The sequence below is a fragment of the Hemitrygon akajei genome, chromosome 8 (genome assembly GCF_048418815.1).
Source record: "Hemitrygon akajei chromosome 8, sHemAka1.3, whole genome shotgun sequence".
NCBI lineage: Eukaryota > Metazoa > Chordata > Chondrichthyes > Myliobatiformes > Dasyatidae > Hemitrygon > Hemitrygon akajei.
Genome location: NC_133131.1, coordinates 125,712,932 through 125,738,520, shown reverse-complemented (window position 1 = coordinate 125,738,520; position 25,589 = coordinate 125,712,932). Strand labels below are relative to the sequence as shown.

Genomic DNA, 25,589 nt, shown 5'->3' with positions numbered 1-25,589 from the left:
AAACCAAGGTTCCCTATGACTGTTAACTTTGCCTTTAATCCTGGCAGGAACATGCAAACTCTGCACTTTCAAAATTTTGCCTTTGAAGGCCTTCCACTTACTGAACACGTCCTTGCCACAACTTATCCCAATCCACTCTTCCTAGATCCTTTCTCATTTCCACAAAATTGGCCCTTCTCCAATTTAGAACCTCAACTCGAGGACCATATCTTTCCTTATCTATAATTAACTTGAAACTAATGACATTATGGTCACTGGACCCAAACTGTTCACCTACACATACTTCTGTCACCCGACCTGTCTGGTTCACTAATAGGAGAACAAATATTGCATCCTCTCTCATGGGTACCTCTATATATTGATTTAGAAAACTTTCCTGAACACATCTGACAAACCACAAGCCATCTAGCCCTTTCACAGTATGGGAGTCCCAGTCAATATGTGAAAAGTTAAAATCCCCTACTATTACAACTTTCTGTTTTTTACATCGGTCTGCTATCTCTCTACAGATTTGCTCCTCCAATTCTCTCTGACGATTGGGCGGTCTATAATACAACCCTATTAGTGTGGTCATACCTTTCCCGTTCCTCAGCTCCACCTATATGGCCTCTGTAGACAAGCCCTCCAGGCTGTCTTGTCTACTCACAACTGTGATATTTTCCCTGACTAGTAATGCCACGCCTCCCCCTTTCATCCCTCCCCCTCAATCATGTCTGAAACAATGGAACCCTGGAACAATAAGCTGCCAGTACTGCCCCTCCTGCAACCAAGTGTCACTAATAGCAATAATGTCATAATCCCACATGCCAATCCACACCCTAAGTTTATCTGCCTTATCTACAATACTCCTTGTGTTGAAATAGATGCACCTGAGAAAATTTCTATCACGTACAAACCTTTTGATTTCTGTCTATACATGCAGTCCTCGCATGACCTTTATCCTCCTCCACCTCACTATCTGCTCTAACACTCTGGTTCCCCTCCCCCTGCAAATCTAGTTTAAATCCCCCCAGAGCAGCACTAGCAAATCTACCCGCAAGGATGTTAGTCCCCCTCCAGTTCAGGTGCAAACCATTCTGTCGGAACAGGTCCCACCTTCCCTGGAACAAAGCCCAATTGTCCAGAAACATGAAGCCCTCCCTCCTGCACCATCTCCATAGCCATGTATTTAGCTGCATTATCTTCCTATTTCTAGCCTCACTAGCACATGGCAGGGTAGCAATCCTGAGGTTGCAACCCTGGAGGTCCTGTCCTTCAGCTTTGCACCTAACTCCCTAAACTCTCTTTGCAGGACCTCCTCCTCCTTCCTATCCACGTCATTGGTCCCTACATGGACCACAACATCTGGTTGCTCACCCTCCCTCCTGAGAATACCTAGAACTCGGTCCGGGATATTGTGGACCTTGGCACCAGGGAGGCAACAGACCATCCGGATTCTCGATCTCTCCCACAGAACCTCTTATCTGTCCTCCTAACTATCGAATTCCCTATCACTACTGCTCTCCTCTTTTCCCTCCTTCCTTTCTGAGCTGAGGGTTCAGTCTCGGTGCCAGAGACACGACCACTACAACTTGTCCCTGAATAAATATCAGTTCTAAAAAAAATTAATTTTTATCCTGTTATATACCTTATCATTGTATCTTCCTCATCTTGGGTGTAGACTGGTCAGTTGAAATTTGCAGGCATTATCATTTCTTCTTTAAAAATACCCTGGGTTTTCAATGCATTAATTTAAGATGCAATAAAAATGAGACGGGGTCTATTACAATAACCTGGAAATGCTTGAACATGCCAGATGGTCATTGCAATGGCATGCAAATGACTGAGTGCTACTAATTTGTTGTTGCACAATTTTGGAGATGAAAGTAACTGAGATCTAGTGCACGCAGGAATGGGAGCATGAAGAAGGTTCTGATCGTGATCTGGGGCAGTGACTGTGATCTTGGTAAGATTGGGTCCTTCCTCAGAAATCACTGGGCACAGGAAGGAGAAACAGGTCCTCAAGGGAGATTGGTAGATTGAGTTGTCTGGGGAAAAGGGACAGTAGATGAAAATGGTAAGGCAGTAGTACTGCCAGGTAGGCTCCACCCTCATCCCTGAAGGACATGTGGAGTCACTGTTTGGCTCTGTCAAAATCTAGCAGACTTGGGAGTGCATAATGTAATATGGTGCATCAGATTTACAAGAGTATCACCCACAAGAAAGTGGATTGCTGATCTTAACGTCGCACACCATAACCTGGAAATGGCAATTATTGCATTTAAAAGCATGGTAAATCTATTTACTGTTATGTAATACTGTTTATTTCAGAGATGTACTATTTAAGAACTTGCAGCGAAGAAATATGTCATTCAACTGTTTGTCCTCCATTCCTGCCACTTTTCTTCATTTAATCCCATCAATTTCTCCAATCTCACTCACATTGTTTCCACCTTCTATACGATTTGATGCACTACTTGCAGATTGGAATAAATTTCGCATACTGTTGTAATTATTTGACTTAGTATTTCATTTCTCTGTTCTCCCAGGTGATGGTCAGTTTTACACTTCTTGCTGAAAGGCCATCTTTACACTGAAATGTGTCTTAAAGTACTGCTTAGAAAGTGGATGAAGAGAAACTTTTGAAAACAGTAGAACATAAGAACTGGCTGAAAGAACAGTCCATAAGACTGTAAGACATAGGAGCAGACTTAGGTTGTTCAGCCCACTGAATCTGTTCTGCTATTCTATCATGGCTGATTTATTATCCCCCTCAATCCAATCTGCCCCTAGAGCCAACTCTGCCATTCAATGAGTTATGGCTGATCCAGTCTTGGGTTCAACACCACAACTGAACTCCTTCCTACACCCTTTATCTCCATTGTTCAAATATCAGTCAGATCCCTCCTGGACATATTCAATTCACTGTGGAGTAGAGCAGTACAAAGACACAATTTTCAAAGAAATTCTTCCTTATCTCTGACTTAAATGGATGACCTTATCAATGAAACTATGCTCCCTCTTTCTAGAAACTCCCACTCAGGAAAATTTTCCTTCAGTATCTATCCTCTCAATCTCCAAAACCTATATGTCCCAATAAGATCATCTCTTATTATACTATACTTAAATCTGTATAATCCCTATATATGTCAAGCACTTCATCCCAGGAATCAACCTAATTAACCACTGTTCCCAGTGCAATATGGGAGACTAAACTGCATGCAGTATTCCAGGTTATACCTCACCAGCTGACTCTGAAGTTGCATTATAATTTCCCTACTTGTATACTCAATACTTTTTGCAGTAAGGGCCAACATTCCCTTAGCCTTAATTACTCATAGTACCAGCACGCTAACTGTTTGTGTTTCATCTATTGGGATTAAAGTAGGATGAGAATACATGGCCACTTTGGTGATGTAGTTGACATTTGCTAATTTACTATTATTGCTCATCTCTGCCATGGTTAGTACCTGAGCTTGGTAGCAAAGTAGCAGTTTTGGAGAGGTGAAGACTTTTGATCCATTTAGTCTCCATGTACATATTATTCTTTGGTTCATGTTCATTTTAAATTTGAATCTTTCTTAATATTTAATAAGTATGGAAACTAAGTACAGTGGATTTTGGATAATTGGGCCACTGGTTAATCAGGCAGTCACTTATTTGGGACAACTCAGAAAGAACAAATGCTAATCAAAAAAAAATAGGCGAGATTCCCTTCATTTATTTCGGACACTATGCTGCTTAATTGGAACAGGAGACTTGCCAGACATTTTCCAATTAGCATCACTCATGTGCACTTGTGTGGCTGTTCGACACCACACCCGTGCTTAGAGTTTTTAAATAGCATCTGTTGCATGTGTTTGTGTTCAAAAAGCAGTGAATTTTTGTCACTGATAGATGGCATGAAATAAGCTGTAAGACAATTCATAACTGTTTTGCTCAGTGTGGTTTCAAGCATTCAGGCTTGGAGATGCCAGAAACACCCAAGAGGAAAATTAACCAATTTCACTCAATCAATACATTAACAACTATGAAGAATTTGAAGGTATTAATATTGTAACATTTATCTTGAATGCTACAATGAAAATGAATATTTAGAGGATGCAGTTGTTGAAAGCATTGTATAAAGGCAGTCCATTATTTACACTAGGTATCTGTATGATTTTGTTCGTTAAAAGCATGGTTGCACACTCCGATAACTATTAGGAACTAATATAATTTTATAGTATTATATAATATTGGTAGTGTTCTAATTTGTTCTGTATTTCATTTAAATACATAATTTGTTACTCAGTTAAATGGTAGTTTGTCTTTTTTAATACTTTTTAAACTATTTCTGTGAAACTTCAGTTAACGGGGCCAAAATGTACTGGTCCTGATGTGTCCCAATTAACCATAACCCACTGTATAACCAAAGTATATCCATCAAAGCAGCCACCAATGGAAACTAAGTACAGTTCTTTGAGGTCAGAGAATAATTTAGAATTAAAGTATAGATTAATTTCTTAACAGTGGTTCTCACTATCTTTTGATAGGATATCTATTAAGGATACCTAACAGGGAGATCCGAATGCAAATCTGCAATTCCATCATGAATTTGTTTTGTACAGAGTCGCCCAGAAAGGAAGTTGAAGGTAACACATTTGTTTAAGTATCTTAGTCCTGGTGTACTTAGTTATTATCTTCCCCATTTACAATGTCCTTGCTCTGCGCAATCTTAATTGAATGCATAAATAATTCTTATAAAAGATTTTTGGTACTTTATATTTTTCAAGGATTCCTTCCAACTAGTAAGACCTACAATATGCAAATGGTTGAAGAAAGTGGAGTGGTAGAAACTTTGGTCATGGGTCTCACTCTAGTTGGAAACCAAATGGAAGTGAAGTTAAGGATAATCAAGACCTTGCAATGTCTTTCTTCCTCATCTGGTAGGTAGTTACTAAACTATTAAAATTGTTTTCACCTAACAACCAGGACGCATTTACAAGACCAAGAATGTTAATTTAGTAAGTATTGAAGGGAGTTACTATATATACTTGGTTCTGGTCCTGAAGGAGAGTCTCGGCCTGAAATATCGTCTGTTTATTCTCCTTTATAGATGCTGCCAGACCTGCTAAGCTCCTCCATAATCTTGCGTGTGTTGTCATTATATACTATATTTGATACCATTGGTTGATCACTAAGATTCTCCAACATTCAAAAGATGTACCAGTTAGTAGGTTAATTGATTATTATAAACTGTCCCATGATTAGGCTAGGGTTAAATCGGGGCTTGTTGGGAGGCATGGCTTGAAGAGCTGGAAAGGCCTTTTCTGTTCTGTATCTCAATAATAATAACAATAAGAAGGAATTATCAGTACTGAAGAAAAAGTAACCAATGGAGGAACAATGACCCTCCATGGAAGACATCCCCACGATCTGCGCAGACTAGATGTCGACGAGGAATCATCAAACACCTGGCTCAGAGTTGGGCACCTCTTCCCAGAAACGGAAGGATTCTTTGTAGCAATTCAGGACTAGGTGATTAGCGCAAAAAATGATGAGAATGAATAATAAAAGACCAGCAAATTCAAGATGATAAATGTAGAAAATGCCAAGAAAAACCAAAAACAATGAAACACATAATAGGATCCTGTAGCAGTTATCAAGTGGCCAACGTCATTCATCAAAATCTTGCTTTAAAATATAAACATAAAATAAATCAGACCTTACTATAAATACAAGCTGGATCCAGTTTTAGAATCAAAATCCCACAAATTATATTACAACTGATCCATTATTACAGATAGGACAATCCATAGTAGCCATCCGGATATAATAATACAGGATAAACAAGCAACTTACTTAATAGATACAGCCATTCCAAGCACACACAAGTTACAGAAATCAATAAGTGAAAAACACCAGAAGTATGTTGAATTAAAAGAGGAAATGAAATGGCTTTTCAACATGAACAGTGTATACATTATCTCAATAGTAATTCCTGCAACTGGTATCATCACAAAGGCACTACACAATTTCATTAAAGAATTAGGGCTACACAGTAGCCCTAATTTCTAAATCTTTAGAAAGCCACAATTCTAAACACCACTAGAATAGTGCGAAAATTCCTAGCAATTGAGAAATGAGGTGACTTGGCCATCCCCTATGCCTCAGGTTATACCAGCTTGAGCTGAGAAAAAATATTTTTATATGTTTATGACGATAATAACAATTCTCTCTGGGCTTTCATTCCCCAAGTGAACATGAACAGTATGCCTTCAATTGACAAGTTGTCTGCATTTATTTGGCAAGCTGGTAAACTACTTAGCCGGAGAGTTTTACTGAAACTTATTTTCTTCCAGCATCTTTCACAACACCAAGAGTACTATAATAGAACTACTTGCAATGCATGCTAAGCAGGGTGCTGGTATCTATAATACATATTCTGTAAATCTTCTTTGATGTATCAGATATGTGTTCTTTAACATGCAATTCATTTTACAGTACAATATTTAATCTTTATTTCTTTCCAAAATTTATTGAACTTGATTATACCTGTATAAGACCCGTAAATCTATTCATTGTAGGAAAATACTTATGGCAGAATTAAATATCAGATACAATATAAAATATAACCGTATAGAAACTATTCTCATTTCTTGTATCTGACATATTATCACAACTTGATCAAAGTAATGGGGAAAATCTATATCAATGTACATGCATCAGGGATCTGTTCTGGGACTCTTACTCTTAGTGATTTTTATAAATGATGGATGAGGAAGTGGAAGGATGGGTTAGTAAGTTTGCTGATGACACAAAGGTTGGAGGTGTTGTGGATGGTGTGGAGGGCTGTCAGAGGTTACAGTGGGACATTGATAGGATGCAAAACTGGGCTGAGAAGTGACAGATGGTGTTCAACCCAGATAAGTGTGAAGTGGTTCATTTTGGTAGGTCAAGTATGATGGCAAAATGTAGTATTAATGATTCTTGGCAGTGCGGAGGATCAGAGGGATCTTGAGGTCCAAATCCATAGGACACTTAAAGCAGCTGCGCAGGTTGACTCCGAGGTTAAGGCATATAGGCATATGGTGTATTGGCCTTCATCAATCGTGGAATTGAACTTAGGAGCCGAGAGGTAATGTTGCAGCTATATAGGACCCTGGTCAGACCCCACTTGTAGTACTGTGCTCAGTTCTGGTCGCCTCACTACAGGAAGGATGTGGAAACCATTGAAAGGGTGCAGAGGAGATTTACAGGGATGTTGCCTGGATTGGGGAGCATGCCTTATGAAGACAGGTTGAGTGAACTCGGCCTTTTCTCCTTGGAGTGATGGAGGATGAGAGGTGACCTGATAGAGGTGTATAAGATGATGAGAGGCATTGATCGTGTGTATAGTCAGAGGCTTTTTCCCAGGGCTGAAATGGCTGCCACAAGAGAGCACAGGTTTAGGGTGCTTGGGAGCAGGTACAGAGGAGATGTCAGGGGTAAGTTTTTTTACGCAGATAGGGTCTTTTAAGAGATTTTTGGATAGGTACATGGAGCTTAGAAAAATAGAGGGCTATGGGTAACCCTAGGTAATTTCTAAGGTAGGGACATGTTTCGGCACATACATGTTTACATACATGAAATAATATCGTTTTACAATGTTCAAAATTCAATTTTTCATTTTGGACGATTTCAATTTCCGAATAGGGGGTTTCATGCAAATAACAACCGTGTTACTTATATCTGTTTTTGCAGAAGGTGGATGATACAGCTATTGGTTTTAAAGGAATGAGAGCATGACGTATTGTGACTATCCATTGTTATATTTTATTTATAATATCATTTGACTTCTCTTTCCGATTCCAGCGATGAACTGTAATCTGATGTTAAATGCACAAGCAGCAAACAAAATCTGCCGTTGCATGAATGATCCAGATCCATCTGGACAACTTCTGTTTCTGTCATCTGAGATCTTGTGGACATTACTCGAAAAAGCTTCGAAAACAGAACTTGTTAATCAGCTGAGAGATCTTGAGTGTATCCAGTGAGTGTTTACCAGAAATTTAAATAGTAATTTAAATACTAGTTCATAGCAATGACTGAAATGTTCATTTGAAAATTGCATTATTTCCATGTACTTGGTCAATATGATCCAATTGTAAATTAGGATACAGTATTTGGGATGCCTTTAGCAGTTACATGAAATCAAGCATAACTTTAACATCAATAGGGACTACAGAAAACATATTTGCGAATTTGAAAGCCAAACAATATAAAAGTTCAAGGTAATAATTTCTATCATTTTTACATTGTAGGAACATTTAGCAGGTTACAGTAAAATAAAATCGATATATATTAAAATAGTAATGGTTACTAAAGTGCAGCATTATTCTTTGACTTAAAGACTTTACAGCAGGATCATAGCCACACAGCACAGAAATAGGCCCTTCAAACCTTCACACCCATGTTGACCATCAGTATCTATCTATACTAATCCTTGTATAGATTAGTATACATTATATTATAGAAAACATAGAAAACCTACAGCACAATACCAGCCTTTCGGCCCACAATGCTGTACTGAGCATGTACTTACTTTAAAAATTACCTAGGGTTACCCATAGCCCTCTTATTTTCTAAGCTCCATGTGCTTATCCAGGAGTCTCTTAAAAGACCCTATCCTATCCACCTCCACCACCATCGCCGGCAGCCCATTCCACACACTCACCACTCTCTGCATAAAAAGAACTTATCCCTAATATCTCCCCAGTACCTACTTCAAAAAACTTTTACTAAAAGTAAAAGTGACTTGACTTGACTTGACCAAACACCTTAAAACTGTGCCCTATACTTACTATAGATCACTTTTACAGTATCATAAATATTGGAGAAAATCTTCCAGGAGGCATCAACATTTCTGACATATTTAATTAAGTTTCTCTGTACCATGCTGATATGGGCTCCATTGCTGATATGGGCTTAAGCTACCAGTGGCATCTTCCACAAACTGTCTTATGTTGCACAGGTGATGCGTTATGGAGTCCACTGGGACAGTACATATTTCTGCTGACTATACTGCTTTCAGGCTAAGAAATCTCCTTGTTGAGCATGCACTAGATTGTTTTAAGATATTTTATTTGTTTCTAAATTTATGGAATTGTTTTATGGGACTTTTAATTAAAGAAAATCATGATTTTTAATTATTTTAGTATTTCTAAATATGTTTTTTTGAATATCATAGTTATTCACAGTCATTCATACTCAATGACAACTTTGACAGCTGGTGATTCTGCATGTTAGTCTCACTGGTTATCAATACAAGTTTGTTGACTCCTACATTGCATTGGGTGATAACATTGTGGTTGGAACTTACCACCTACCACAAATCTGGAAAGAACAGTGTAATGTGAGGGCAATTGCTGGCAATGCCAAGGTTAGCAGAATACTTGCTCTCATGGTAGTGTAGACAAAGTGCTGGAAACACTCAGGTCAGGCAGCATCTGTGGAAATAGAAACAGGGATAACTTTTCAGGTCAGAGGCTTTTTCCCAGCCTGACTTTGAGTGTTTCCAACAGTTTCTGTTGTTAGTTTCAGATTTTCAACACTTGCAGACTTTTTGATCTTCCAACATTAATTTATTTCATTTTTCACATTTAGTGCATTAAAAGAAGCCTTTTTGAACAAAATGATAAATGGATATCGTCATTCCGACCGCCAGCTGCGCAATGACTTGCTAGTAATAGCTACAATTCTAGCAGAGAATTCCTTGATTCCAATGATTGTAAGTTTTATTGGCAAATGCAACTATAGATTCATAACATTTAAGTGTTTTTCTGTGAGGTAGAACAATCAAATATTTTCTTAAAACAGTGTGCAGGAGGATCTCAGTGGATCAAGTAGCATCTATGGAGGCAAAGACGGTTTGTCCCGTCCCGTGTCCCGGGACGGTTTGTCCCGTGCAACAGCACAGTTTAGGACACTGATCCAACCAATCCCTGCAATGAATAGACTCTTCCAAGTCCTGATGCAGTAGTTCAGCCCAAACCGTTTGTCTCCATAGACATTCATTGACTCACTGGGCTCTTCCAGCAAGTCCTTTTTGGTTTCTATCCTAGCATCTGCAGTTTTTTTGCATCTCAGACATTTCCTTAATATACATCATGTACATGTTGTAATTTGTTTTTGTGTGCTTTTTCTATGATACAATAATTGATAAAACAACTTTATTTTGCTATTTGTAATAAACTCTTTTCATAGGGTTGATATAATATTGATAAATGGTTTGACTGAATCTTCTTAACATTACTTTTTTATTCTACCATGCTTACATGACAGGAAACTGGCTTTACTAAGCAACTAATCATATTTGCTGTATTCCCTGAAGGTAAGACTTACCTATTAATAGAAGTTATCTGAGGATAATGCAATTTCCATTGACTGATGGTTAATCCACTGCTCTTCATAAATTTCAAAAATGTAAATTTAAAAAATAATCATCCCAGATTCCATAAAAGCCTTATGAAATATTTCAATGATTTAATTTGTTAATTTATTATTTCATAGTGGAAATGTGTTTTATATCTACACCAGCCAATGATTCCTGAACTTCTCAATTCTAGAAACATGCCTAACAATGCTACTTGAAATAGGTGAGGCCATTTAACTAATATATATATAAGAAGCTGTAACATCATTATGACTGTTCAGTGTTTCAAGAAAGTTCCATTGGGAAGCAAGATGTGAAGTAGGTTGATGAAAGTAATTAAGTGTTACAAATTGCTACAACCACCTTAACAGGGATAAATCTAGAAAGCCAGTTGCCGCAAACCTTTTCAGAACTCCAAACAGATATTGGAAATTTTCATGGACCACTTGTTAAGCAAAACAGTCTCTGAAAAAATGTAGATTAATAAGACAAGGCTAATACATAAATCAAATAAAATTCTAGAAGTACATCAGCTTTAGCTGTATTTTGATAGGCGAGCATTTCAAAGTGAACCATTTTGGTGAGAAGCTTAGAAATGCTTAAAGAATGTGCTGTGTCATAAAAAGTACTACATTGGGAAAGTCTCCAAGTTACTTAGTCTGTTAGACCATAAGATCATAAGACATAGGAGCAGAATTAGGCCATCTGGCCCATTGAGTTTGCTCCACCATTCTATCATGTCTGATCCTTTATTTCTCCTCCTTAACCCCAGTTCCCGGCTTTCTCCCCATAACCTTTGATGCCATGTCCAATCAAGAACCTATCGATCTCTGCCTTAAGACACCAACAACCTGGCCTCCACAGCTGCATGTGGCAACAAATTCCACAAATTCATCACCCTTTGGCAAAAGAAATGTCTCTGGATCTCTGTTTTGAAAGGGTGCCCCTTTATTCTGAGGCTGTGCCCTCTTGTCCTAGACTCTCCCACCATGGAAAACATCCTTTCCACATCTACTCTGCCTAGGTCTTTCAACATTCAAAAGGTTTCATTGCGATCCTCCCCCCCCCCCCCCCCCCATCCATCTGAATTCCAGTGAATACAGACCCAGAGCCATTAAACGTTCCTCATATGATAACCCTTTCATTTCTGGAATCATCCTTGTGAACCTCCTCTGGACCCTCTCCAATGCCAGCACATATTTTCTAAGATGAAGGAGCCCAAAACTGTTCACAATACTCAAGGTGAGGCCTCACCAGTGCCTTATAAAGCCTCAGTATCATTTCCTTGCTCTTGTATTCTAGACCTCTTGAAATGAATACTAATATGGCATTTGCCTTCTTCACCACTGACTAGACCTGAAAGTTAACCTTTAGGGTGTTCTGCACAAGGACTCTTAACTCCCTTTGCATCTCAGATTTTTGGATTTTCTCCCTGTTTAGAAAATAGTCCGCACATTTATTTCTACTACCAAAGTGATGACCATGCATTTTCTAACATTGTATTTCTTTTCATTTTTAATCTTTTTTTATTGATTTAAAAAAAAGACAAATACAAATCAGAGAAGTTATATCAAATACATATTCCAATAAAAATACAAACAAATAAAAGGAGTGTACACTATCAAAATCATATATAGTATAATATTGAGCTAATATATAAAAGGAACCACAACTCCTCTTAACAATTCAAGAAACAAAAAACTAAAAATTTCTGTTATTAAGAAGAAAAAAAAAACCCCCACTAAACTAACCTAAAACAAAAAAAAGAAGACTGGGCATTCCACTTGAGGATATAATTACAAAAAAAGGGGGGGAAATCCTTCCAGTCAAATCTGAAACATCACGGAGCATTGTATTTCATTTGCCACTTCCTTGCCCATTCTCCTAATCTGTCTAAGTCCTTCTGCAGCCTACCTGTTTCCTCAACACTACCTGGCCTCCACCAATCTTCGTATCATCTGCCAACTTAGCAACAAAGCTATCTATTCCATCATCTAAATCATTTATATACAGCATAAAAAGAAGTGGTCCCTACACCAACCCCTGCGGAACACCACTAGTCACTAGCAGCCAACCAGAAAAGGATCCTTTTCTTCCCACTCGCAACCTCCTACCAATCAGCCATGTTAGTAACTTTCCTGTTATATCATGGGCTGTTAACTTGGTAAGCAGCCTCTTGTATGGCACCTTGTCAAAGGCTTTCGTAAAGTCCAAATATACAACATCCACTGCATTCCTTTTTATCTATCTTAGTGTAATCTCCTCAAAGAATTCCAACAGGTTCATCAGGCAAGATTCTCCCTTAAGGAAACCATGCTAACTTTGTCCTATCTTTCCCTGTGTCACCAAATACTCGAAAACCTCATCTTAACAATTGACTCCAACATCTTCCCAACCAGTGAGGGCAGGCTAACTGGTCTATCATTTCCTTCCTGCTGCCTTCCTTTCTTAAAGAGTGAAGTGACATTTGCAATTTTCCAGTCCTCTGGCACCATGCCAGAGTCCAATGATTTTTGAAAGATCATTTCTAATGCCACCACCATTTCTAACGCTACCTCTTTCAGAACCCTAGGGTACAGTTCATCTGGTCTGGGTGACTTACGTATGTACCTTTAGGTCTTTTTAGCTTTTTAAGCATCTTCTCTCTTGTAATAGTAATTGCACCCACTTCTCCTCCTTCACACACTACAACATCAGGCATATTGCTAGTGTCTTCCACAGTGAAGACTGATGCAAAATACTCATTTAGTTGATCAGCTATCCCCTATGTCCCCCATTATTATTTCTCCTGCCTCATTTTCTAGTAGTCCTATGTCCACTCACATTTCTCTTTTATTTCTAACATACTTGAAAAACTTTTACTATCCACTTTAATATTATTTGCTAGCATGCTTTCATATTTCATTTTTTCCTCTTCTATTGATTATTTTAGTTGCTCTCTGTAGGTTTTTAAAGATTTCCCAATCCTCTCTCTTCCCACTAATGCCCTTTCTTTTGCTTTTACAATAGCTTTGAATTCCCTTGTCAGCCATGGTTGTACTATGTTACCATTTGAGTATTTCTTCAATTTTGGAATACAAATGTCCTGTACTTTCCTCAATTTTCCCAGAAATGCATGCCATTGCTGCCCTGCTGACATCCCTGCCAGCAGCTCCTTCCAATTAAATGGTTTATTTGCTGTTTAAATGGTTTATTTTGCTTTCAAGTTACTAAGTATTGAAATATTAAATATAGTCCACTTTCAGCTCTCAGAGACAATTTTAAATTGATTATCCTTTTTTATTTAACCTCTGTTCAGAATGATCTTTCCTTTTCCTAATATATACTGATGTTTTTTTTGTTTTCCTGCATTTTATAAAAATTCCAAAATAAATTGCTATTGAATTTACCAAAGAAAATGAGTTGTCCTCACTTTTTTTTAAACTTTTGTTTATTTATGGAACATGGCCATCATTAGCAAGGCCAATATTTGTCGCCCAACAACAATTACCTTGAATACATGTGAATAACTTGAACCACTTGAAAATTATATTTACATATCTGCATGGTGTTACTTAGAGAGGAAGTTGGAGATTATGGTTTTCTTTGGATCTTGTTGCTTTCTGATTGCAAAACCTTAACGAGTAGCTCTAGTGATCCATGTACATGTATGGAACACATTGCAATTTTATTCCATATTTGGTGGAGACGTTGGAATGGATACTAGTCAAAATGCCCTTTTTGTCTTGAATGGTGCACTTGCTGCATTCTATAGGAGTGGCACATCATTCTCCTGAATTATATGTTCCAGTGGTGGAAGCACCTGATGGAGTGAGAAATGAGTCACTGCTGACAAAATATTTAATCTTTTACTTGGTCTTGTGACAATTAATCCTTCCTTAGCCAACACCACCAAGGAGAAGTTAAACTCAGCACACACTTGGTTAAGTATGTCTTGCTTTTGGCAATTGGATGCCTACATAACAACTTTTGAACAATAGTTTAGGAGAATTCTGAGGAACAATAAGATGCAAAATAATATGTTTTCTTTAATTTGTATTTCTTCTTCTTTTAGTAAACACTCATGATGCTTTGGTTCATGGCCTGAAAATTTCCTCCAACCATGAAGACTTTGAAATGAAAAAATTATTTTTCCAGTTGCTTGTTGCCATGACTAATGATCTTGCTTCCATACAGGTAAAATGTTAATACTTAGAAATCAATTGACCTCAGTTGAACAGTTTTCAAAAGCAAGGTACAAAGTATTGCAATCACTATATGTGTTTAATTTTACCAAGCATGAATGAACTTCCAGAATGGAAAATACAGGTATCTACAAAGTAGTTTGAACTTGCCAAACCATTAATTAATTTCAATTTTAATTTTATTTACCAAGTCCATGAATATAACAATCCATAACTGGAAAACAATTTCCTTTTTCAGATTTGAGATTACAACAAAGGTATAAAGATTTTACCATGGTGGCAAAATTTGACTAGTGATTTCTTTTTTGGTCCATTTCTTCTACATCTTGGAATTTTTATCTTTTCCTCCTAATATCACACTCAAACATACAGAATAAACCTACATCCAGTTGGACTATGATGTGAACCCTCACACTATTTTGTATGCTATGCCAAGGATGCTTGCCTTTACTGCTGTATCAACCATGTGGCTTTTGACACATTATCCAAGTACAAGGCAGACATTAGAACCTGGATTAAGTTAACTTTCCCCTGATTGTCATGATGACAAAATAAAACTACTCGCAGCATCTTGGTGTTTAACTTGACTGATCACCTAGCTGCCACTTGATGAAATTATGGAACAAGACTTCACAGGAAGTGGAAAATCAAGCTAAGTTATTTGTAACAGCTTTTAAAAAATATATATCTGATTAGTCTTCCTTCCCTTGCCTGACTATCTGCCAATCAACCCCTCTTCACCTGATCTACTTACCACTCACCTCGCGATAGACTGGCTCCTATCCGGGGGAGGGGTGGGTGGGTAGACTTGTACTCTCACTCACTTCACGCCACAGAAATCAGCATAAGCACTGGCCTGAGGAGCCTATAAGGCTCGGGACAGACTTTAACTTTTAACTTATCACTTGTTAGCTCTTGCCTTGTCCCTCCTCTCACTCTTTATACTGGCTTACTTACTTATTAATGCCCATTACACTGCTGGCAATTTAGGGCAGCATGAAGGTCCTCCATCTCTAGCAGTGTTCAAAGCTTCCTTTATTGTATCAGTAACTTCTTCTCGATTTTCACTATAGTCCGTTATACAAGCCCCACATGGAAACACAGGAATACCATCACACTCAGATGTAGAGGGATTCTTCATTACTGTCTCTGTAACTGTTTTTTTTCCCCAGTCCGGATTGTTAGCCCTGAACAAAACCTGAAATTGGAGGACTGGTGGACCACTCATATTCTGGCCTCTACTCTTTGACCTGTTTGGCATGGGTGACCCTACCAAAAGCCAAAGCATAAAGCCCTGACTCCAGCTAACATTGCTCTCTGGGTCATTTGAGACATGCAAGCCTCTAAGCCACAACAAGGTTGTGGTCCTCTTGGAGGTTTATACTGGCTAGTTCCCCTATATTTTTACGGTCTAGGACAAGGGTTTTGACAGGAAACATCAACTGTCTATTTCTCTTCTCAGATACTGAGTTCCTCCAGCAGCTTGATTTTCTGTGGTCTAATTTGTCCCTCTTCACTTGTTTCTCCATTTCTCTATTTCTCAAGCTTCTTTCCAAATCAAGTATTTATCAATTTCCATTTAGTAATGGTTATTGAGTGTGCTTTGTCTATTGTTTCAAGCCCTCTAGCCCAAGCATATTTTTACCAATCACTTCCATGCACCTGTAATTTTATATTTGTATGCTTTTCAAAAGCCTTCTCAATTTGCCCTACCACCAAAAGACCTTTGTACCTGCTTTAAAAATGTGGCATTTAGTTTATTTTAACATTCTTTATACCTGTTCAAAAATAAAGAGAGGAAAGCTAGAAGTATAGTTTCATCAATTTAGAATCAGGAATATGGAAACTTTTAGAGTTATTCATGATAAGGAAACTTCTTTTGACATCAAATTGGTTTGCAATTAAGTGATCCTGGAAAAAAATATTGTATATTAAATGAAAGCCAGCATTTATTTATTGAAGACAAGCCATATTTAACTAGCTTGATTGAAATCTTTGGAACAACAGAGAAGGTTTGTGTAGGGATGATTTTGATATAGTGCATACAGACTTTCAAAAGACATTTGATGAAGGTACACACAGTCTTCATGTTGTGAAAATTAAAGTGCTTGGAATTGAAAGATAGTGGTTTCATGAATACAAAATGTCTTAGTGACAGAACTCAAATAGTTGTCATAGGTAGTAGATTTTTAGACTGAAGGAAGTGTGCAATGAATCAGAATCGGGTTTTTTATCATTGACATATGTCATGAAATTTGTTGTTTTTGTGGCAGCAGTTATACAAAGGTTAAAATGCCAGTCTTACGGGAGAATGAGGAGGTGATAGACAGGAGCTACAGGGAAGCAGTTGCCCTTGCTTGCAGTAGATAGAAAACAGGGTGACTGTCAGGAGAAGGAGGGGAAATGCACAGCCAATGCAGAGTACACCTATGGCTGATCCCCTCAATAAAAAGTATACAACTTTAGACAGTATTGAGGGAGTCGACCTACCTGGGGAGCCGCAGTGACTGGGTCTGGGGCACTGATTTTGGTGCTGTGGTTCAGAAGACAAGAGAGGTGAAGAGGATGGCAGTGTTGATAGGAGATTCCTTAGTCAGAGGAATAGAGATGAAGTTCTGTGGGTGCGACAGAGACACCTGAATGGTATGCTGTCTCCCTGGTGCCAGGATCAGAAATGTCTCAGATCATGTCCATGCCATTTTCAAGAGCGAGGGTGAGCTGCCAGATGCCTAGATACATCTTGGCACCAATGACGTAGGTAGACACAAGGTAAGGAGGTCCTGAAGAGAGATTTTAGGGAGCCAGGTAGAAAGCTGAGAAATAAGACCTCCCACGTAGTAATCTCTTGATTGCCTGTGCCACATGCCAGTGAAGGTAAGAATAGGATGATTTGGCAGGTGAATGTGTGGCTGAGGAATTAGTGCAGGGGTCAGGAGTTCAGATTTATGGATCTTTGGGATCCCTGTTGGGGGAAAGTATGATCTGTACCAAAGGGACAGGGTACACCTGAACCCAAAGGGTTCTAATATCCTTATGGGCAGGTTGGCTAGAGTTATTTGAGTGGATGTAAACTAATTTGGCAGGGAGATGGGAATCGGAGTGAAAGTGTGGAAGATGAGGTTTACAAACAGAGGCAATGTGTAGTGAGACTCCTAGTAGGGAGAAGCTGATGACAGGGCAGAATTGCAGTGTAAAATACATACAAAATCGAAAAGGGTGAATACAGGACTAAAGGTGTTGTATTTGAATGCACACAGTATGCAGAATCAGTTCAATAAACTTGTAGCACAGTTACAGATGGGTAAGTTTGATGTTGTAGGCATCACCGAATCATGGTTGAAAAGATTATAGCTGGGAGCTTAATAGCCTTAATGTTGAAAGGATAGGCAGGAAGGCAGAGGGGGTGGTGTGGCTCTGCAAGTTAAAAAATGAAATTAGGACATTAGAAAGAGGCGACATACAATCAGAAGGTGTTGAATAGTTGTGGATAGAGCTAAGGAACTGCAAGGGTGAAAAGACCCTAATGGGTGTTATATAAAGACCCCCAAAAAGTACTAATGATGTGGCCTACAAGTTCCAACAGGAGATAGCAAAACGGTAATGTTACAGTAGTCATGGGCGATTTCAATATGCAGGTAGATTGGTGCAGGATTCCAAGGAGGCCGGGATTTCTAGAATGCCTGTGAGATGGCTTTTTAGAGCAGTTTGTGGTTGAGTCCACTAGGGGATAAGCTATTCCTGATTGGGCATCGTGCAATGAACCGGAATTCATTAGAGACCTTCAGGTAAAAGAACCCTTAGTGGCAAGTGCTTATAATATGATCGAATTCACCCTGAAATTTGAGAAGGAGAAGCTAAAGACTGATGTATCAGTGTTACAGTGGAGTTAAAGGAAATTAGAGGCATGAAGGGGAGTTGGCCAGAATTGATTGGAAAAGAACACTGGCAGGGATGACAGCAGAGCAGCAATAGCTGGAATTTCTGGAAGCTATTCAGAAAGCATAGGGTATATACATCCCAAAGAGGAAGAAGTATCCTAAAGGAAAGATGGCATATGGCTAACAAGGGAAGTCAAAGCCAACATAAAAGCCAAAGACATATAATAGAGCAAAAATCAGTGGGAAGTTAGGGGACTGGGAAGCTTTTAAATACCAAAAGAAGGTGACTAAAAAAAGTATTTAATAAGATAAAGTTGAAATACTTAAAGTTGGAATTGGCTAGTAAGCTAATAATAGTGAGGATACCAAAAATTTCTTCAGATACATAAAGTGTAAAAGAGACAAGAGTGGATATCAGACCTCTGGAAATCAAAGCTGGAGTAATTGAGGAAAAGAAATGGCGGATGAACTGAATAAATATTTTGCATTAGTCGTCACTGTAGAAGACACCAGCAGGATGGTGGAACTTCCAGGTGTCAGGGGTCATGAAGTGTATGAAGTTACCATAACTAGAAAGAAGGTTTTTGGGAAACTGAAAGTTCTGAAGGTAGATATGTCACCTGAACCAGATGGTGTACACCCAAGGTTCTGAAAGAGTAGTTAAAGAGATTGTGGAGGCATTAGCAATGATCTTTCAAGAATCACTAGATTCTTGAATGATTCCGGAAGACTGGAAAATTGCAAATGTCACTCCACAATTCAAAATAGAAGAGAGCAGAAGAGAGGAAATTATAGGCCAGTTAGTCCGACTTCACTAGTTAGGAAGATGTTGGAGTCGAGTGTTAAGGATGTGGTCTTGGGGTTACTTAAAGGCACATGCTAAAATAGGCCACACTCATCATGGTTTCCTCGAGGGGAAATCTTGCCTGACAAATCTGTTGGAATTCTTTGAAAAAACAACAAGCAGGATGGACAAAAGGGAATCGGTTGATGTTGCATACTTGGATTTTCAGAAGGCCTTTGACAGGCTGCTTAACAAGTTATGAGCTCATAGTATTGCAGGAAAGACTCTAGCATGGATAAAGCTGTGGCTGATTGGCAGGAGGCAATGAATGCAAATAAAAAGAGCCTTTCTCGTTGGCTGCTGGTGACTAGTGGTGTTCCATAGGGGTCTGTGTTGGGACTGATTCCTTTTGTATTATATGTCAGTAATTTTGATGATGGAATGGATGGCTTTGTGGCAAATTTGCAGACAATATGAGGAAAGATGGAGGGGCAGGAAGTTTTGAAGAAATAGGGAGGGTACAGAAGGACTTAAATTAGGAGAATGGGAAAAGAAATAGCAGATGAAATACAGTGTCAGGAAGTCTTTGGTCATGCACTTTGGTAAAAGAAATGAAAGGGTTGGCTATTTTCTAAATGGAGAGAAAATACAAAAAACTGAAGCTCAAAGAGAATTGGGCGTCTTTATGCAGGATGCCCTAAAGGTTAATTTGCAGGTTGAGTCTTGGTTAGAAAGGCAAATACGATGTAAGCATTCATTTCGAGAGGACTAGAACATTAAAGCAAGGCTATAACGTTAAGACTTTATAAAGCTCTGGTGAGGCCTCTCTTGGAGTATTGTGAGCGGTTTTGGGCCCCTTATCTTAGAAAGGATGTGCTGAAACTGGAGAGGGTTCAAAGGAGGTTCATGAAAATGATTCCCGGATTAAACGGCTTGTCATGTGAAAAGCATTTGATGGCTCTGGGCCTGTATTCACTGGAATTCTGGAGAATGAGGGGTGCCCTCACTGAAACACATTGAATGGTGAAAGGCCTTGATAGTGGATATGGAGAGGATGTTTCCTATAGTGGGAGTGTCTAAGACCAGAGGACACCGCCTCAGAATAGAGGGGTGTCCTTTTAGAAAGGAGATGAGAAGGAATTTCTTTAGCCAGAGAGTGGTGAATCTGTGGAATCTGTTTTTCTTAAGTGATGTGACAGTCATGCTTCGAGTTTTGAGATGCAGGAACAAGGTGAGTGGCAGTGGTAATTGTGTAATGTTGTAAGTATCATTTACATAATAAATTAGTAAATTTTGACCTTAATTTCTTAATGTATTTGCATTTTAGTTTCTAAAATACTATATATAAATTTCTTAGAAGAGTAATTTATAAGGCTAATTTATTTTTTGAAAATTTGTTTTGCAATGCATTTCTTGTCTGCAGCTACTTAGTGAAGAGAAAGCACTACTGGCATTATTTTACTATGTTGGGAAAAATGAGCAAACTGGGATTAAAGGATGGTCTGCTGCACAGTTTGAGGAGCTTCAGCTTCATGCTTTGGCTGCTTTGATGTCAGTAGCTCCCCTCATGTTGGAAGATTACATGGAATGTCAGGGAAATACCCGTCTTCTTCTTTTTTTGGACTGGTGTGTAAGCCAAGGTAAATGCTGTTAAATTTAAGATTTTGTAAATGGAAAGAATTAGCATTAAAGCCCAAGTTTTGATCATCAGTTTACTTTTATGATAGGTGACCACAAGAACTGAATTACCATTTCCTCAAGAGGGTCTATGTGATAAATACTTATCTGCACAGCAATCAAAAGGAAAGAACAGCTGATGTTAAAAATCTGAGATGAAACAGAATACTATAAGTACTTAGCAGATCAGGCAGCGCCTAAGGAGGGCAGAACATCAAGCTGAATTGTTCACTGTGTTTTTCTGGTCATGCGCTGGCTATCCTTATAAAACTTTTCCAGCATACTCCATTGCTATTACTGAAGGATGTTGTAGTTTAGTTTCTCCTCATCATAAAGCTCTATCTCCCATAATGAGTTATTTAGAATGACAGTTCTATGCAGCATTCATCCAAGTTTTAATTGTTTCCTCTCAGATCCATACTTTGGTAAAGGCAATTCTTTCCATGCTACTGGTGGACACGGGAATAAGAAAGCTCAAATGCGCTACTGCCTAAGGGTCTTGCGATCTATGGCATCTCTTGGTGAAGAAATTATAAACAAAAGTTTGTGCGACCAAGGAGTCATTAATCAACTTATAGGTAACATACATTGGCAATCTTTATCATGTAAAAATATGAAGTTTAAATGTACAGTTAACAACAGAAAGATTGGAGATATGTCTTGACTATCCTAACAGGTACTCAGCATTCAACCAACATCACTGAACAGTTTAATTGTTTATTGACTCACTTAGCATACTGATACCCTGGGTGTTGTGTTTATAAATAGGCACTTTCCTGTAAAATAACTAAGGTTACACATAGTATAAAGTATTGAGATATAAAACAAATATAGGTGCACGTTTTCTATCTTTCCTCCATTCTTGACATGAACTAGAGCAAGGATAACAAAATGTAAAGGTTCTGTCAGTCAGGTTTTAGTTTGATGTTATTTGTCAGCTTGACACTGGTGGTTTCACATTCAAAGTTAGTGCTTTCTTTACTTGGTATATGACTCAAATATATTATTGTTCCTTCATCATTAGCAATCTAAGTCACAGAATTCCCTGTCCAACAATGTAATGGGAAGTATCAAGGCTAGAAGGACTTCAGTAGTTCAACTCAATAACTCGTCACCATCTTTTCATGGGGAAACTTGTGATAAGAAACAAATGCTAGCTTTCCGAGCAATACCCGCATTTCAAAAGAGGAATAAATGTGGAAACAATTTCTAAAACACATATTTTACAGGAAGGGCTACTAAACTATGATAAAAGAATTTGAATTAACTCTAATGTTTCCATTCCTCAGCCATAATTGCCCAAGCCAACTGCTGTGCAAGCTTATCTGGATTTATACAGCCAGTAATACACCAGGAAATGCATTTCTCTTGTTTGTTGAATTTAATAAAGGACTTGGGAGAGCAGAGTTCATGTGGACAGTTAATGAAAAATTTAGGCAGAATATGGGGATCTTAAACTGACATAAAGCAGGCAAGGAAAGCACAAAGTCATGAAAAGTGTCAAATAAATAGTATGCCTCATGCTAACTAACACAGAGAGAGAAGTGAAAGGAAAAAAATGAGGTTGGTCAATAAAGCAAAGGGGAAATGAGTTGTGGGTGCACCAGCAGTAAGTTCAACAAATTCACAGATCTGTAATTTCAAGAATAGCTTAATTACTTCTCTGCCTTAAAATATTTAAATACTCTGCTTATACCAATCTTTAAAAGTGAGAATTCCAAAAACGCTCCACCTTCAGACAAACAAATTACCATCCCTTTATTAAATAGTTGATCCTTTATTTAAGCTGTCTGAGATTTTCTCATAAGAGGAATCATTGTCACCCATGGCATCCTATCAATAGCATTCATAATTTTATTTATCAAGTTAAAATTGGTCTTACTGAGACAAAGGGTCATGGATATTGAGGATGGTTTGGATGAACTGTTCTTGATAGTCTGATAGAAACTAATGTTTGCATTTGTGTTTGTATGGGGTAAAAAGGTTGAAACAAACAAGTATATAACGTCTTGTTTTTAAATATCTTGCTGTTATTTAGTGTCTTTTGGCTCGTTTTTTTAAAAAAGTGTTTTGCAATGATGAAAGTGAAAGGGACACTGAACTGAAAATGACATTGAGGGAGTAACCAAGAAACATGGTTAAAGTGATGTGCTTTAAAAAGATTTTAGGGAGGTCAGATAATAGGAAATCAGAAAGATTTATGAGATTTGAGTGGTGCACAATTACACAATTAAGTTCATTCATTCACCAGCAGGGAGACATAATTTGAGCATAATTGATCAAGTGTTGAGGTAACCAGCACTGAGTATTGCAAACGGCTTAATTTGCAAGGATTTAGGATGGAATAATGGAATAGAAGTTACGTGGGAAATTGGAAAAGAAAAGCAAAGGATATTTTTGCTGAAATAAAGTCTCGGGATTCTCCCTGAGTACAGGATTTTCAAAGACTCAATATATTTGAATGTTATGACTTATCATAAATTTTTAATAGATATTCTGGAAGGTATGACAGGCACTTCAGAGGAAGAAAGTGAAATTAATTTGAATATGCAAACTGACATCCTCATCATCTTGTCCAGTATCTGTGAAAATGATATTCATAGAAAGGTAAGCAAATATTGAATAATATACAGTTAAGCTGGTCAGTATACATTGGAGCATTCAAAATTGTCACCATATATACAGTGTATAAGCATAAGTTTTTTACTTCATTTAAGTAGTATATATCTGCTACCCCAGCATACCTTAAGTCTTCTTTATCCACTGACATATTATCTGCAGATTTGCATATCTGAGAGGCTGCCCAAGCATTATTGGGAGTGTGAACTAATATACTACATTCCTCCAGAGCCCTCTCCAGGAAATTCTGTTTGCTATGAAATGTGTTAATATTTAACATCTTCCTGTTTGGAGGTTGTGACATATTACTTTTCAGTGTGTGGCCAGAACAGAGATTGGAAACTTCTGGGGTAAAGTGAAACTTGCATTGAAGTTATGTCATGAAGGGGTTTCTAAAATGTCTGTTTGTCTTCAGGTTCCTGTACCTCCTCTCTGATAATGGTAATGAGAAGAGGACATGTCCTGGGTGTTGGCAATCCTTAATGGTGGATGCTGCCCTTTTGAGTCATCACCTTTTGAAGATCCTCTTGATGGTCACTAGACATTTTTAATTAAATATATCAGTTCCTTTGTGTGAACTTAGACCACAATTGAAGGAATTGTAGGAAGTAGCTTCCTTCCAAAATTTATGAAAACAGAATTTAAGTACAAGAGACTACAGATGTTAGCATCTGGAGCAAAACAATAAACTGTTTAAACTTAAGTGGGAAAAGTTTGAGCATGTAGATATTAAGAAAGAGGATGTGCTGGAGCTTTTGGAAAGCATCAAATTGGATAAGTTGTTGGGACTGGACAAGATGTACTCTAGGCTACTGTGGGAGGTGAATGAGGAGATTGCTGAGCCTCTGGTGATGATCTTTGAATCATCAATGGGGACGGGAGAGGTTCGGCAGGACTGGAGGGTTGCAGATGTTGTTCCTTTATTCAAGAAAGGGAGTAGAGGTAGCCCAGGAAATTATAGACCAGTGATTCTAACCTCAGTGGTTGGTAAGTTGATGGAGAAGATCCTGAGAGGCAGGATTTATGAACATTTGGGAGGTACAATATGATTAGTAGTCAGCATGGCTTTGTCAAGGGCAGGACATGCTTTATAAGCCTGATTGAATTTTTTGAGGATGTGACTAAACACATTGATGAAGGAAGAGCAGTAGATGCAGTGTATATGGATTTCAGCAAGACATTTGATAAGGTTACCCCATGCAAGTCTTATTGAGAAAGTAAGGAGGCATGGGATCCAAGGATTTCAAGCATGTATAAGGGGTTGTCAAATCTTAAAACACATTCGACTTCATACATTAAAATAAAATGGGAGAAGGAAGGAGGGATAATTATATCTGAGGAGGAATGGACAATATGGAGACATCAATGGAAGTGTACCAGTTCACAGAAATGGAGGGAGTTTGGATGGAAAAACTTGATAAGATATTTTATTACACCCTCTCAGAAATCCCATTATGATAGTAAACTCCCTGTTTGCTGGAGAAATTGTGGAAATCAAAATACAAATCATTATCATATTTTTTGGGACTGCCCTGTTATCAAAAACTATTGGAGGGGGATACACAATGCCCTACAAGACATCTTTAAATGTGAAATACCCTTAGAGAGTAAGACCATATATTTTGGATATATACCTCGAGAATGGTTGAAAAGAGATAAATATTTAATGAATATACTGTTGGTGGCTGGTAAAAAGACTCTTACTAGGAAATGGTTATCACAGGAGAGCCCAACTTTAAATACATGGATGGAAATTACAATGGACATTTACAAAATGGAGAAGATAACAGCATCTGTTAATCATAAGCTGGAACAATTTGATTCATACTGGGAAAAATGGTTTAACTACATAATGCCTCATAGGCCTGATTTTATTCTCACAAATCAATGAATATGTTGTAAAAAAAAAATCACTCCCTACTTGTACATAGTTTTTTCCTTTTGCTTGTTTTTTCTTTCCACTCTTTTCTATAAGTGTATACCCCAGATAAATACTTTGTGGAGATTTGTGATATATATGACTATATGATATATGAACAATGTCTGAAATACATCTTATGGAAATGTTTGTT

The 25,589-nt window shown here is 38.0% G+C and overlaps 1 protein-coding gene across 2 annotated transcripts in view; it reads left to right on the top strand.

Moving 5' to 3' along the window:
* LOC140732236 (cilia- and flagella-associated protein 69-like) overlaps positions 1-25,589 on the top strand; it is a 127,841-nt gene that overhangs the window by 38,189 nt on the left and 64,063 nt on the right. For both annotated transcript variants that reach the window (XM_073054572.1, XM_073054571.1), the window contains exons 6-14: positions 4,515-4,613; positions 4,755-4,907; positions 7,816-7,993; positions 9,607-9,730; positions 10,285-10,333; positions 14,430-14,551; positions 20,645-20,861; positions 21,312-21,476; positions 23,390-23,505. In XM_073054572.1, the coding sequence (XP_072910673.1) occupies positions 4,515-4,613; positions 4,755-4,907; positions 7,816-7,993; positions 9,607-9,730; positions 10,285-10,333; positions 14,430-14,551; positions 20,645-20,861; positions 21,312-21,476; positions 23,390-23,505 (1,223 nt within the window). The remainder of the gene's footprint in view (positions 1-4,514; positions 4,614-4,754; positions 4,908-7,815; positions 7,994-9,606; positions 9,731-10,284; positions 10,334-14,429; positions 14,552-20,644; positions 20,862-21,311; positions 21,477-23,389; positions 23,506-25,589) is intronic.